Source organism: Euprymna scolopes, chromosome 6 (genome assembly GCF_053919585.1).
Source record: "Euprymna scolopes isolate OS-2025 chromosome 6, ASM5391958v1, whole genome shotgun sequence".
NCBI classification, from domain to species: domain Eukaryota; kingdom Metazoa; phylum Mollusca; class Cephalopoda; order Sepiida; family Sepiolidae; genus Euprymna; species Euprymna scolopes.
The window spans coordinates 86,891,229-86,907,676 of NC_136487.1; the positions used below are offsets into that span (position 1 = coordinate 86,891,229).

At 33.1% G+C, this 16,448-nt stretch overlaps 1 protein-coding gene and 1 pseudogene across 7 annotated transcripts in view; one reads left to right on the plus strand and one right to left on the minus strand.

The window, feature by feature from the left end:
* The window catches only part of LOC145277762 (hemicentin-1-like), a 508,122-nt gene extending 492,996 nt beyond the window's left edge, over positions 1–15,126 (plus strand). For 6 of the 7 annotated variants that reach the window (XM_080129486.1, XM_080129488.1, XM_080129489.1 and 3 more), the window contains one exon: positions 12,904–15,126. In XM_080129486.1, coding sequence (XP_079985612.1) covers positions 12,904–14,385 — 1,482 coding nt within the window. In that variant the 3' untranslated portion in view covers positions 14,386–15,126. The remainder of the gene's footprint in view (positions 1–12,903) is intronic. The other variant, XM_080129492.1, reaches the window with a different exon arrangement.
* LOC145278603 (5S ribosomal RNA) lies at positions 10,146–10,263 on the minus strand (annotated as a pseudogene).
* Positions 15,127–16,448: the final 1,322 nt, after the last annotated feature.

A 16,448-nucleotide genomic window follows, 5' to 3' on the forward strand; every position in this document is an offset into this window, starting at 1 on the left:
TTACATTATGTGACATTACTTTCAAAAAGTCATGTCTCATCTTGATAGGAAGATTTGACTTCCAGATTACTTTCATCTTGTCTGGTTTAACCTAGACCTTGTGAATTCGCACATTTAGCTCACTCTCTTTGCAATTTCCTTTGCAAGTTCATTTGCTATGAGCTCACATCCCACAAAGCAGCTTTTCATGGTTTCCCCATAATCGTAGCAGGGATGGGGTTTCCGAAGGCTAGAGAGCAGCCATTTTGTTCAGCACTGTGTGTATTCGCAGTTGACATCTATATCTAGAGTCCATTACCATGTTCACGAGTTGGGAAGTCAATGGATGGTAGTTCTTATCTCTACGTCACAACTCCATTTATTGCTCGAACTGAGATGAATTTTATAAAACTGGTTTGGATCAGATGTATCAACCATTTTTTTGTGAGATATTTAAAACTAAAATAAAATCTGTACTATGTAACAACGAATGCCATGTTAAATTAGCTGTAGAGTTCATAAATTAACTAGTCTGGGTGCCCGGTGTTGCCCGAGTGTTTGGAGGTGTATGTTGAGCAAAAAAAAAAAAAAAAAAAAAAAAAAAAAACGTGGAAGTAAGCAGGCAGGCTCGAACCCGTAGCGCAAAGAAGGAAAAGAACGTGAAAAAAAAGGTGACATTTTTTCCATTGCGTCCATCACCAAACTGGAAGTGGCAAAGGTTTGAATTAAGGCTAGTCAATCGAAAAGAAGGAATGACTTTCGAAAATATAGGCGAAAAAAGCGACCCTTTTATAGAATAGGACCCAGATTCGAATTGTATTTTATTTTATTTATTAAGTTTTTAAACAAGTTTCTCTAGAAAATGTTGAAGCATAAAAATGTCAACATCGTCACAGAGAAAAAAAAATTCTTATATTTAAATAGACCTCATTCATGGATGTTCAAACTTCAATAGTGTGTGCAACATTTTTTTCTTACTATTGGATCACCATGCCTCAAGGCCAATAGTTACTTAGAATTAGGGTTAATGGGGCAGAATGATTGTCAGCTGAAAACTGAGGAACACTATGGGAATACTAACAATGATCAATGCTATGAACTACGTTTGATTATTTATGAAGTATTTTTTTATAATGTGTGGCACAGATGCAGACTACACATTTTCGACAGCTTGCTTCTTCTAATTTTGTCTATTAACAACTATTCTGTGAGCGATGCTTCTGACATCTGAGGGAGTGTTATGTGAGGTGTTTGAATAAAATAAACCGGCAATACATGGTATGGCATTTAGCCCTAGGCAAATAATGTCAGCTTCCTCCAGAGGAGAAAGTTTGTAGGGAATATCAAATTCACCAGCGGTCTCTAGCTGCATATATATCTCGGTCATGAGAAGATGACATACAATCACATTCACAAATGGTCACCCATCTGATATTGGCCAGGCTCCATGTCGCTTAACTTCTGTGGTTAACATGATTATGCTCTGTATATATATATATATATATATATATATATATATATATATATATATATATATATATATATATATATATATTTTAGGATTCACTATGCAGTAAGCTTCCAGTAAACACAGATTGCATGTTTTTGATTTACCAGGTTTATACTTTCTACCCTTATCTACTATTGACCATTTTAATTCAAAATCTTTTTTTGTTTTTATGAAGTTCCCTGACCCAATCACTTAATGCAGTTGTGTTCCTCTTTTTATTTCTAATGTTCATTCTTGTTCCATCCTCTCTTCCATCATTATTATCTGTTAGTTTCATTCCCCGGTTCATTTTTGAAGGATACAACATGGTTTCTGAATCTTTCCTTAAAGATGCACTCCGTGGCTACAAGATATACCTTCTTATTATTTTCTTAATCTCACATTTGTACACTATTTTTGAGGTTAAGCATTTGCCATCCAGCAAACAATTGCCAGGTATTCTGCAATTACAGTTTCCATCTAAAATCCGTTCTTTTGATATTGACTTATTATTATTCCTTATTTTGCTTATTTTCCTATTATTAGAGCTAAGTTGGCAGAGGTGGAGAAAGAGAGTTCTACTGAGTTCCTATTAATTATTTTGCTTAATCTATTCTCAGGTTCGAATTATTTTTTCAATTATTCCTTAAAATTCATTAGGGATATTGTTTTGGATATTCTCGCTAAACGGCGGATTAAACCAAACCTGTTTCTTGCATTTGTTTCTCTTATTCCTAGTATCAACCTCATCATTACCTGTTTCACTGATATTATTACTCTCTCTGTTTTTATTCTTTTGATCCTTCTTATTGCATCCATTATTATTCTTCGGTTTCTTTCTTGCTCTCACTGCCATGTTGTATGCTATTGTACAGTTAGGTTTGTTATTCCTACTGTTTGCACTCTTCATGTATTCTAATTCCCAATGGTATCCCGATCTGAGCTTCATTGTAATAATTTTGTTTTTCTCAAAAAGACTCTCGTGCTTTGATAGCTCAGATATTCTTTTAGAAATATTGGGAATGAGTGCCTTCTTCATACATTTAGGATGATTCGATTGATAATCAATGTAGAATATTTTTTGGTTAGGTTTGTGATACGGTTCATATGTGTTATCATTAAGATTTAGATTAATGTCTAGAAAGTTTACTTTTTTGGTAATTGCTCTCTATTGTTATTTCTAATCCCATTTCATTAAAAAAATCTGATATTTTTCCTAGTTTTTTTCAGTAATCTGATCGCTGGAATTAACTACAAATAGTGCGTCATCTCTATATAGCCCCCCCCCCCCATTTAAACCCGGTATTTTTCTATTTATCTCTTTTAGTAAGTACAAGTCTATCAAGTCAGTAAATCACAGAATCCGGGACACCCATTGTGATGTCATCACAATGAATTTGATATGGCGTATTCGATCTGGCCTATTGCACTATTTTTACTAATATCCTTGAGAAATATTAGACATTCACGACGACTCATCCAAGAGAAGGAAAACTCGAAAATATCCATATACTGCTGACTATGACAGCTTGTCCCTGTTCACTGGGAAAAAATGTTACCGAGCTACTAGTCTCCATGATGATATGATATAAAAAACAGAAAAGATGTGTAGTATCAGAACAGATACTACACTTTGCTAAAAAATTAGTATAAGTATAACAGAGCGTGGACGCGCGCATGGTGGCTGTATACAAATGCCGAGCCATATGCAATGTGACGTCACAGTAAGGAAAAAAAGAAAAAGACCTAAAAAAGGAAAACGTGTGCGCAGACTGAGGATCATGTTTTATTCGTCAAACTAGCTGGAAATAAATGTCGTTTTTTTCAACAGAAAAAAGTGAGTCGAATTATTATTTGTCTTGGTCTTCTTTGCGACAGAGTCGACAACGTGTTAGGCTCGAATGTCTATATGTTAACACATGTGTAAACGTGTACTTTGATACATAAGAACATAGCCGATACTTTGCTTCTAACTAAAGGTCAAGAACACAATAGCATTTGACAAAACCCCAAAGATGTCTGACACTGAATTTCATAATTAAATTGTATCTTAAAAGAAACACTTTGACCAAAGCCTTGGCCAGAATAGAAAATCTTCAATTGTTTTTGATAACCTTTAAAGCCGCACTCAAGTTGAAGGTGAGCTCCGTTATTTTTAGAAAAGAATATATTGATTAAAATCAACTTTCGCAAATCAGATTAATAAGAACAGTTGTTACATGTCACAAGAAAGCTTTCAAGCAGGCGAAGCTTAAAAAAATAAATAAAACTTCAATATTTAGAATAGATAGAGAATTAAATAAATCTCAGAAACAACTATATGGCAAGCAGCTGATGATTCTATTTAACAGTTTAAGTTAAGTTTTTTTAAGTCTGCAATATGGTCAATTTAGTTCCAGGAATTTAAACTGAATTTAATTTTTTTTTTTTAAATATTTTATTTAAGTATCATTTTGTAAAATACCCAAAGCTTATTTATATACTAGACTACCTGTGACCTGTTGGGTCAGTATGTTATATTAGCTATGGAATTAATGTATGAGCGTAACACTTGTGACGTAAAGAAAATAGTTTTTTTTTGACATAACAGAAACATTTCTATGAAAGTATATTAAAATGAAAAAAAGAATATAGATAGAGTCGTTCTGTTTATAATTGCTTGTTTTTGAAAAAACAAAACTTACAGCCATTGAATAATAAGTGGTTTGCCATACTTATAGGTAAATGTGCACTGGACAGCTACCATAATACTTAAAGTTAAATTCAAATTTTGATATATCTTTTAATTTAAACACGAAAAAAAAAAACAATTGGGATGCTGAAAACATACACAGTAAAACAATATGTTTTATTGTCGCGTTGATTATTTATTTGTAACGCAAATAAAAAAAAACATATTTTCTGGGTTATTTATTTATGTTGGTAGTGTAGAAAAATGTATGAATGTTTTTTAAGGAAGGTGTGTTAAAAAATGGAGAAAAGAAACAAACAATTGGGACGCTGAAAACGTACACAGTAAAACAATACATTTTATTGTCACGTTGATTATTTGTTTATGTACGCATGCGCAACCGGAAGTTGTAAACCGGATGTTGGGTTACAATATCCGTTACAAGGTCATTTAAGTTTTATATATATATATATATATATATATATATATATATATATATATATATATATATATATATTCCAGGTAAAGATACCTAAAAGTAAAAACCATTGAATTTAACGAGAGTATTGATAGTGCTCAATCAAAAGAGCAGAATACTATTTTATTTAATTTGTCGCTACAGTAAATTTACTGTTTTAATCTAAAAACAAATTCATCAGGTGACAGAGGCATCCGTTCTTTATCAAGGGCAGCCCTTTAATGAAGATAAGAAATTTGGAAGGCTTTTTTCCTTTGTTATTTTTTTTGTTATTTTTCCTTTTTTTTTTCTTTTTTAAAATTATAATTTCTATAGTGTCGTTGGATTCACTGGAACTAAGCAGGGAGGTTGTTTGATTAAACCATCTCGCGAAATTTTTAAACCACCTATCTGAATTTTCATTCTCTTTTCATAAAACTAAAGTAATCTTAATATAGCTAACATTACAATCCTATATACACCTAACAGTTGTATTCTAAAATTCATAATGATCGGTTTATTAGTTTAGGAATAAGACGAAAGGCTCATGGTCTAAAATAAAAATGAAACTACAGCTAGGGGTGTCTACTGTGGCAGTTGTTTGGATGAAAAAAAAAGAATAAAACAGTAGCAGTAACACGACTTAAAAGACGAACTCAGTAACAAGGGCACGAATTTAATGGCATTTTAAATTAGTGACAATAATTCAAGGCAAAAATTATGTTTTGGCAAGTATGGAAGCACGTAGAACTACTTTCGCCTTTTTCAATACACCATATTACCCTTTTAAATTATTGCGTTTGACGTGATTCAAACATCCAACCTTCTAGTTTGAGGATGGATCTATTATCAAGAGACATTACTTTGCTAAAAAAAAAAATTTTTTAACGTCCCCCGGGCAACGCCTGCTGGGTACATCTTATATGTAAAGTTTTGTAAGCCAGAATTAGTAACAGCAAGTCACTTAAGAACATTTACATCATTATATGTATTTTTTCTCTGCATTTCTTACTGCATTATTTCTAAGTGGTTTTGACATTTAATTACAATTTCTCGTTCATTCTGTTTTGTTTTCTTGGGATTTTTAAGTTTTTTGTTTTTTTCATTATTTTTATAATTTCCCCTGTGGAAACATTGAATAATATTAATAATCATTTCTATATCCGCCTGGGAGGCGACTTGTTGCTTTTTTTTTCTTGTTTTTTTTTTTGTTTTGTTTTGTTTTGTTTTTTTGCCCTATCTCCCAGTGTTTCATTTAATAATTATTGATTAGCTATTTTTTTTAATTAGATAGAGAAATATTTAGAAAAGAAAATCCACTTTACATTTGGGAAGTGATTCGAATCTGGGTCATATTCTATAAATATTATTTGATAATATGTTGGATCATGTGTAAATTGTGCACCTCTTGTCATAGTGTCAGCTTATAGAAATGAATTTAGCCTGACATCGTATCCGAGATCACTTAAACAGAACGCTACAATAAGAATACTATTACAAATTACTTTCGACTTCTGACGTAATGAAAACAAGCTAGCTCTGTGGATTAAATAAAGGCTTCATTCGATTACCGATTTCGATAAGATCCACCTAAAGACGGTCGAAGAGTTCATCGACCGGAATGTGAAAATAACATACAAGAGAAATGTAGTCTGGATACAAATAGTGTAAATTATCAATTATTATTTTGAACATTATAGAATATATTACTTACCAATCACAAACTGTCCAAAGACAGCAAACAAACGCAGCCGTGGATTCCAAATATGACCCCCAGATGTCCATTTCCGATATCCAATCCATGTTTGTATAATCCACTTTCATAACAAAGGCATCATTTGTCATTTATTACCACGGTATTTTTTATTAATGTTTTTATTATTATTATTATTATTATTATTATTATTATTATTATTATTATTATTATCAGTAGTAGTATTAGTATTAGTAGTAGTAGTAGTAGTTTACTCACTAGGAGTAGTCACGCAAGTCATTATCAAATATTTCTCTTAGAGAACAACTTGTGATGCTATCTTGAGTCTGAGTGACAACAAGTCTCCCCAGATTTCCAGTGCTCGCCACCTCTTTCGATAACCTTTTACGATGAATTTGTGTTTTCATAACAGCCGCTTACCAATGATTTTTCATTGGCAGCAACCATTGGTCGTTGCTGGAATTCTTAAGGTCCTAGTTCTCTTTGTACTCATCCAGCAGAGGTCTGGCCAGTGCCTTCTCTCCTCGGTCTTTCCATCCTCTTTGACCCTCCTCAACTAATTTGGTGTGGCACACGCAAAAAAATGTCGAGAGTACTTAATTTACAATTTTTTTTTTTTGTTGTTATATCTCCCTACGAGTAATTTTGTTACATTAGAAAATTTTAGCTCCGGCAGACTATGATAATATGTTTGGATTTTTTTTTCAGGCCTTCCTTCTATATTTTTTTCTTTAATCGGTTTGATATCTCTTTGAATTGGGACCTTGCTGCACAGGTTGCTTTCAAACAAGATGAATAATAGCCGACCTTTATGATAATCCCTTCAATTTTCTTTTGCAAATAGCTCTGAATCACAGCTGAGGCCGCTCCATAATCTGGATTTTCCTACCAAAGTTTCACCACAAAAGAGATTCTATCTTGTCCAAGTCAAGTCAATATAGACATCTCTGTTTTAGCAAAAAAAAAAAAAAAATACATTTGAGATTTTAGCTCTCTTCACAATGGCATTGTTTAGAATGTTATCTTGCCAAGTGACTGGAAGCGACATAGACAGCTCCTGATAGAAAATGTTCAGATATAGCAATTAAACTTTGTATTAATTGCAAGACCCGTCCTATAATTAAATATTGAGAGAAAAGAAATAAGACTTAACCGAACAAAGAACAAATACAGGGTGTCTAAGAAATGTGTTCACACTTCGAATGATGATAAAACTTTTATTTATGAACATAGGGTTAAAGTGTGAATAAATGTTTTAGACACCCTGTATATAAATATATGTTTTATTGTAGGCGGGGAATTATAATTTGATGGGAGAAAAATTAACTGAACAAGTCTTTGAAACATCTTGAATCTATTATCAAGATAAAATGTGTTTTGAAAAATGAGCAGAAAAAATATATGAATAAAAAATTATATATATTTTAAAACGAATTTGGAATATTTATTATATATATATATATATATATATATATATATATATATATATATATATATATATATATATATATATATATATATAAAATAAAAATTACAATTAAATATACCAAAATGATCCAAGATGGTAAAACTAAAGTATATTATAAATATTAATTCTTTAATATTTATAAAGTAATCTCAACCAGATGTAAAAGCTCGATAAAACCAAATAGGAGATAGAGCTTATAATAAAAGCAAATAGTTAATAAAACATATCAAAAAACATCTTGAAAAAGAGTTAAAAACATATTTAATATGAAAAGGAAACATTGAATAAGTGGATAGTCCTTAATCCGCAGAGTTTTGAAGAAATACTTTCCTTCTCATCAGAGGGTAGGAATTAGCAAAATGCGGGATCGGATTTTGCTTGCAAAAGTATTTGATGAAACTGCAAGTAAGTCAAAGATCTTACTTGATAACAAAATAATAGATTGCATTAAAGTTTAAAATGCAAAAGTCAAGTATCATGCTTCATTTGTGTTCTAAACAGAAACATTCATTTCAAATGCACCTCCTGTTGATTTTACATGCCTGCCATGACTCGTTGTGTGGTGATAATAATAAGGCAATTGAATTCCCTGTAGCATTTATGTACACTGGTAAAAATTTTGATAAATAGTTAAAGTAAAACGTGTAGTAAAAAATAAATGAGATGGACATATTTATTCAATGAGATCCTTGTGGTTGATGCTGTTCAGCGAGTTTTTTTTTTATATTTGTTTCCATCGATGTTAATGATAATCGAAGTTCACCTCTTTTCACAATGTCGGGTCTATTGCTAGCTTTTGATAACAGTTGAGAAACACGACTAAATCCTGATTCAACAAAATTAGATTTTATAAAAGCAATAAAGTAGAGCTGTGCTTTATTTCACGGAACATTGTAACAACACCGTTTTTCTTCCATGGATTCTACTTTGGAAAGCATGTGTTATAACTGTATTATAGATGGATCTTTGAATTTTTCACTCATAATTTCATCATTGTGTAATTCGATGAGAGGTTCTTGCAAAGATATTTCTATATCGGCAACATTAATTTCCAAAGGAATTAAAACCCTAGTCGTATAACCATAATGAGTAAGTCACTCAACCGCGTTTGCATATCTTCATGCATATTTTCCATATATTCACCATATAATGCATCATTTTCATCTTGCAGATTGCTGCTAGCAGAAGCTAAACAAGGAAACTGTTCAAATGCAGACGCCTGATATTATTTTTATAAAACTGCAGTTTCTTCAGAAAAGCAGCAATAGCACTTTTACTAGATATCCAGTGAGAATTTTTTCCTTTGAGCTGTTTATTAAGTGAATTAAATTTACTTATAGATAAGAAAACCGCATCACATTTAAGTGCAAGCAGTTGTTCTGCAACTTGTGTGTTAGCAAAAAAAACGGTAACAATAGATTCCCAAAGTACAATGAAACGCTGAAGACAATTCCCCTTTGATAGCCATTTCACGTCTGCATCTAATACAAGCCGTTCGATCTATTCTCCATTTTACTTACATAATTCATGAAAAAGGCGGTCTTGAAGAGAATTTAATTTAAGATGGTTAACTACTCGTATTACAACAGTAAGGGCATCATTCAGACATACACTCATTTTCTTTGCAACTAAATGTTGACGGTGTATCATACAGTGAATACAAAATACTGCTGGGACACCTTTTTTTAAAATATGCAATAAAACCTTTGTATCGTATGTATAAAAACTTTGTGTCATCGAAGGTGCACCATTATATTTTTGAGTGGAAAAATGTTTTCCTGGAAATAAGTAACAACTTCAATAAAAAATTGTTTCACCTTTTGTGTCTGCCACAAAACTTCCAGCAAAAAGCATCTCCTATGGGGGTTCTTCATCACTTATCTAATAAAATGGCCTCATTATCTCTTAAAGTGGATTCATCAAGTTGAAGGTGAAAATGTTTCTCTTGCAAATCGACTACCAATTGTTTTTCTACGTCATCTGCCATTTCATCAATGCGTCATGACACAGAAGAGTTGCTTAAAGGATGGAATTAGTAATTTCACTTGCATTGCTGGTAGAATTACTGTTTCACCAACATTATGGTGTTATTCTGCCTTTGCTATTATTTTGCTAATTTCATATGATGCCAGTAAACCATCACATATTTTACTCATTTTGTTAATGATAAATTAGCAAAATAATAGCTTGATACCTCCGTTCAATCTCGAAAGATAAAGGATACCTCTATAGGGGCAGCTGTGCATGTAATTGTGTGGCAAGGGTTGCACAATCTCCAACCACACTTCTCCTTAATCAGCACTGCTTCAGTCCAGTGGCAAGGTGAAGTCCAGGATGACTGGAAACAATGCCAAGATAAATGGAGACTACATACAGCACCTGGAAGTCCCAAATGGTTACCCATCTAGTACTGGCCAGGCTCATCGTTGCTTAACTTTGGTGATCTGATGGGAACCGGTGTGTCAAACGTGATTATGCTGTATATATCAAAATAATAGCAAAGGCAGGAAAACCCCATACTGCTGAGGCACTGTTTTTCTAGCTTGGAAATCATCACTAATTTTTTAAAAGTATTTTACTGGTTTATCTTTCTTTCTTGTGTGCTTCTTTTCTGGATGTTACAAGGTTCCATACCATGACAAAATATAGCGAAAGATCAACGTCTTATGTACGACATGAAAAGAAACTGCAATCTTAGAAAAGATCTTCATCATTCCAGTAATTATAGGAGCAACTGGACTCATGAAAAAGAATTTCAAAATCTACCTGGCAAATATACCCTGCGAACCGAGTGCACGAAAGATTCAAACAATTACACTTAAAGGGACGGTCAGAATTAAAAAAAAAAAGATCTCTCGGTTCGAATATCTGGGCAGATGAATGTTTGGCATCCGGTAGCTTGAACAAACTGATAGTAAAAAAATTAAGCAAATAAATATAATACAGTTATAACACATGGGACATGCTATAGCATATGCTGTAATACATGTTATAACACATGCTATAATGCAGTTATAACTAACAAATGCTATAACATGTGTTATAACACATGCTGTAATACATGTTATAACGAACACATGCTATAATACAGTTATAACACATGCTATAATACAGTTATAACACATGCTATAGTGCAGTTATAACTAACACATGCTATAAAACGTTTTATAACACATGCTATGACACATACTGCAAGCTGTAATACATGCTATGATACAGTTATAACTAAAACATGCTATAAAACGTGTTATAACACATAGTAAAACACATGCTATGACACATACTATAACACGTGCTGTAATACATGCTATCATACAGTTATAACTAAAACATGCTATAACACATGTTATAACACATGTTACGACACGTGTTATAACACATGCTATAACACATGATGTAACACATGTTATAAAATATACTATAACAGCAGCAGCAAGTCATGGGAACATATACAAAAAGAAAAGTTGAAAATAAGTCAAACACCATCCACTATGACTATGCAAATATACTCGCTGACTGAGTAGCACAAATTTCACTTTTGGGGGAGTATTTTAAATGAGTCCTGAGGGGCATAATATGAACACAAGTTCCCATTTGAAAATTCAAATATATACTTTTGGTATTGAATTTGATCAATGGTTATTAGGCACAAAAAATCCTTGAATTTAAATTTCTTCTTAAGACCTTTCACTTTTATAAATTTTCTGGAATCAAAACTATGTAAATGATTTTAATCAAAATAAGGATTATATTTAGTATAATTAATATCTTGATATCACATTTCTTAACAAGATTTAATACTAGTGCATAATTATTCTGGAGAATTTATTTTTACTGTTCCTGAGATGGGTATTCTATTCAATGTCTGTGAAGTATGATAGAAAAGGCATTAAAGATGTAACCGTGTAATTCTGTTGATGGAAGGGGAGGGATTAATCCATGGCTTGAATCAAAGTTTGATAAAAGTTTGACAGGCAGGAACTTGTCCATTAGTCTGTGAAATGTGATCGTTTTGATAAATGAACTGACTACAAAAATGGGGGTCATTAGTTAATCAAGACGAGATAAACTGAATGGCAAGGTTAATAAAATTCATTACGGGAGGTAATTGCGTGTAATTCTCCTTCTGACATTAAAACTGAAAGCGTTTTCTCTCTTCACACTTATCTTTAAGGTTAAGACAATCTTGAGATAATTGAGAAGACAATGAGATCTATTTACTTATAGATCAGAAGAGGAACTGATGCCGAGATAGACAGACAGATAGATAGATAGATAGATAGATAGATAGAGGAGAGACAGACATATACAGAAACAGAGAGAGAAGTTGATAGAAGGAGATCTTTGAAACCAATTATATATATATATATATATATATATATATATATATATATATATATATATATATATATATATATATATATATAATTTAGATCAGGTGGCTTCGGTGAAACAGTCTTTCTGGTTTTCAACTTCTGCTTTAAAAAATTCGTCTGCTTAACAAGAGAATGGCCATTTATTTTTATTTTCATATACGAATATTATTTTTGTAAGCCACAAGAACATAAATTTGTCATTTTTCTAACGTCTATATATGTATTTTTTGTTGTTGTTTGTTCTGTCACTAATATTTTTTCTAATTTCACGTGAAGGTCATCGATTATTCGTTTGTAGATTGTAGAGAAGGGCGATTGATAGAAATTTAGAATTTGATAAAAAAAAACAAAGTACGTTTAATTTATATATATATTAGTTCAAATGAAAACTTTTGAAAATCAAGTAATGCTGCAACATTTTTATTAAATGAAATATGAAAATCATTTTTTTTTCATAGGCCATATCATAGAAGATTTCATATTTCTGGGACTTTTAGTGGAAAGTCTATATGATAGAAGATTTTGTAACACGTTTTGTTCCTTTTCAATTTGATGGTGATGGTCTAGAAGAGAAAATTGAAGTCTAATCTCATCCAGTCAAATCTGATTGATGCGTGTCACGTGGTTGGCACAGTTAAATTATTTTAATAAAATATTGTTTGAATATACAACGTTGATTATCCAATTATTTTTCTAATATCTCATTAAATAACAAAAATATTGACTATTCTTTTATTTTTTATTTTCAGTGGCACAAGCGAAACGAAAATTCAGGATCAGCATATTACTCACAAGTTCAACAGATGCCCCACGATGTCAGTGGAAACCCGTGTGCCATGCCCTGTTGCATGGATGATCTCAGATTGGAATCTCCAAAGCGAACATCATGCCTGCCTCTTTTTGGCCTCTCAAGAAGCTCAGATAGACATCAGGATCACCGACGACTGTTGTGGAACCGCCCTCTGCTATCCACCAAAAACTTCAGCTTCCCTCGTTTGGGAACCAGACATGTTGAGCGCAAGACAGCAACAACCAATTCTGACAAGATGGTAGACAAGGATTTGGAATTGGTTTCCCGTGGGATTAAGCCACCAAAAAACAAAGGGAAATGCCAGACCCTCCATTTTGATTTTAGTCGGAATGAAAGCCAAGATGAGGATGCTGAGGAGGATTATAAGAGTAAAAGTTCAGAAACACTGCTCGAAGATGGGTCTGGGCTGACGAAAGAGGAACAAAGTATATTTCGTAGGAGCAGATCGACTTTTATGCCGATTCCACAGATTGCTGAAACCCAATTCAATATGGATTCCCTAACAAAGGTTACTAAGAATCCAACTGAAGTGCCGTCGATCCCAAGCAGTAAACCACAATACAGAACGTCTCCTCTGGTGAGGCGCTGTTCTGGAAAGACAATAGTAACAGCCCTTCCTTCTAATGAAACACAACCGCCATTATCATGTCTCTACACAACTCCAAGTTGCATCTATCAAACAAATTACCAAACAAACGCATCACTTTATTCCTCAAAGTATAACCCGCAAGTCGAGCCTTTCTATGCAACTGTTCAAAAGACTCGAACTTCAGTGGTCAGCACAATGTCCGGTTTGCAATCCTCTAGAAACCAGTTGGGCAGCGAGTCATCTATGGCTTCATTCTCGAGTCCGTTGGCTGAGCGTAGGAACCAAATGAATCATACTTCTTCATCGGCCCTCAGCTACTCAACGACAACAACGAGCCTGCCTTCTCCGTTAGGAAACAAGTCGTATGAATCCTCCAACTACATGAGCGACACACCCACGTTATCGATGTATGCGGCCACAGCAACTTGCCAAGTGACCACAGCATTGGATACAGAGACGAAGTATGCAGACGTGACGTCTTTAATGACCTCGAAATATCCAATGACAGGTAACAGCTCGATGCCAATTAGAACCCAATTCAACCGACTTGCCTCTCAGGTTGCATCGAAGAAGATCTCAAGATGCATTCTAAAGAATCCAAACTTTGGCAGCGAGAGTTCCATTGGGACACAGTCGTCGACCACTCATTTTCCGGTCTATGAGAGCACTGACGACTTGAAATACATTGACGATACTTCGAGTGAATCTTCATTTCTCATGGAACCAAAAACAGGAAAGCGAGAATATGGGCAGCAGAATAAACCGGCAAATCAAGCACACAATAACAACAGCACTAAAAATAACAAGAATGCTGTTTCACTTGTTTTATAGCGGATGTAAGACTCATTTACAAAGCAGTTTAAAAACGGAAATGGTTGATTAAATAAAACTCTGGCCAAGAAAAAAAAAATGGGCCATGTCACAAAGGCAGTCTAAGCATGAACATAAATTGCTGAACCACCTTTGCAAAACAATTGAATTTGACAAACCAAACTAAAAACAACCCATTTTAGTTTTGGATTTATTCTATATAAGGGATGTATTCAACAAAAAAGTTTTATAAGTGTCATATTAGACTAGTCTGTTTGAAACCGACATCATCAAATGAAGAAAAAATATTGAAAAAGAAACATTAAACGAAATAACCATTCCAATTACTTAATTATTTAAGAAACCATTAAAAGAAGTAATTATAATCATCGCCTCAATTACCGTGAAAAAAATTTAAAAGAAGTAACTGTAATTATTGACCGGGTTACTTTGAAACAAAGCGCATTGAAAGTGATTATAATTGTGGTTTCAATAACTCTGAAAAAGAAACAATTACAAGAAGTAATTGTAATAATTGCGTCAATTACTTTAAGATATATACCATTAAACAGCTCGCGGTGAAGTCGATATCTACCCAAAATATTTGTAAAAATATCTGAGAAAGTGTGCCCTGAATATTTCCTAAAAATGTCTAAAACGATTTTTGGCATAACTTAACAATTCATTTGTATAGTATATGTATCGATTCTTGCTGTAAACTGTTTTGTTTTAAATAAAGATTATATACAAATGAAAACTTTGCATTTTGTTTTCTTAATATTTTAAAGAAATATTTTTTACCATTTTCTTCAAAAATTTATTCAATGACATCACGAACCGAATAACAAATTTACATGCCAAAAATCAGAAAACGAACTATTTATTACACACCACGTATATCTCTATATTTATCAAGTTTCGTATATGTGTGTAAGCTAATGAACAAATCATTATGAATTTTGGAATATGTATTCTAAAAAATATAATGAGTAACATGAGCACATTATTTTTTCTATAAATGTTAACATTTAGGGGTGTAAATATGTAAATTTTATTTATTTTTATGAACTGATCATTATGAATTCTGAAATATATATATTACATAGAATGTCCCGAGGTGAGTGTTCCTTCTATTACAAGTGTTATCGGGCATTGAAGTTCCTTTTTAAGGATGAAAGAATGCCTCTCTGAAACTCTTCTGTTGTCCCGAAAGGCATTACATCGGATTATTGTTCAGGGATTCGTTAAATATGATATGATTGGCGGTCTCGGTTTAAGGAGGGGGCAGCTCTGCTCAATCTGACCTTAGGCGCCCGGTGAGAGTGTCTTCATAACGGTTAGGTGTCCTTGGCCTGGGTGGTGATGCGAAATGTTATCTGAGTTAGTAAGAGATTTCACTCAGCTGGCTTGGTGATTTTTGCCTGCTTGTCAAGGGTGTGGCGATGAAGATGAGACTATATACCATGCATTCACTTACTGTCGCATCCTTATGCTGCTAAATGAGCTACTTGCAAGTCTTTCTTCGTCTGACTTTGTTGAAAATTGAGTAATTGTTGTGCGTGTCTGTCGTGTAAGTTGAACAAGACTTCGGTGGTATTTGGACGTGCCTTAGGCATGTGGATATTGGGATTAAAAAACTTGACTGGTTTTTTAGTCTAGGCATTTTAAGCCCATAACTTAGTGTGTGAAAGTGATCATTCGGCCCTGCTTTTAGTTTGTTCCTTATTTTCCACCCTGTTTATTTATTCTCTTCCCGCTCAGATTGCTTGACTTGCCAGAGTAACTATTGCGAAATAGCAGAGTAACTATTACGAAATAGCAGCAAATGAAAATAAAAGGGGGAGTAAAAAATTCAAATATATAACAAATGAATGTTACCAAAGGCAAGATAAATTACTCATTTAACTATCTGGATGAGTTTTGTGTGTTTTAACATATTTTAAACAGTTTATTCGGTTCGTAAAACAAGCAGTGCCATGTTGGTAAGTTAAATAGATGACAACATGGTGGACCAGAACATGCCATTTTAAGAACATCGTTTATGGTTCAAAAGTAGAAAAATAAACAAAAGACTGATAGAAATT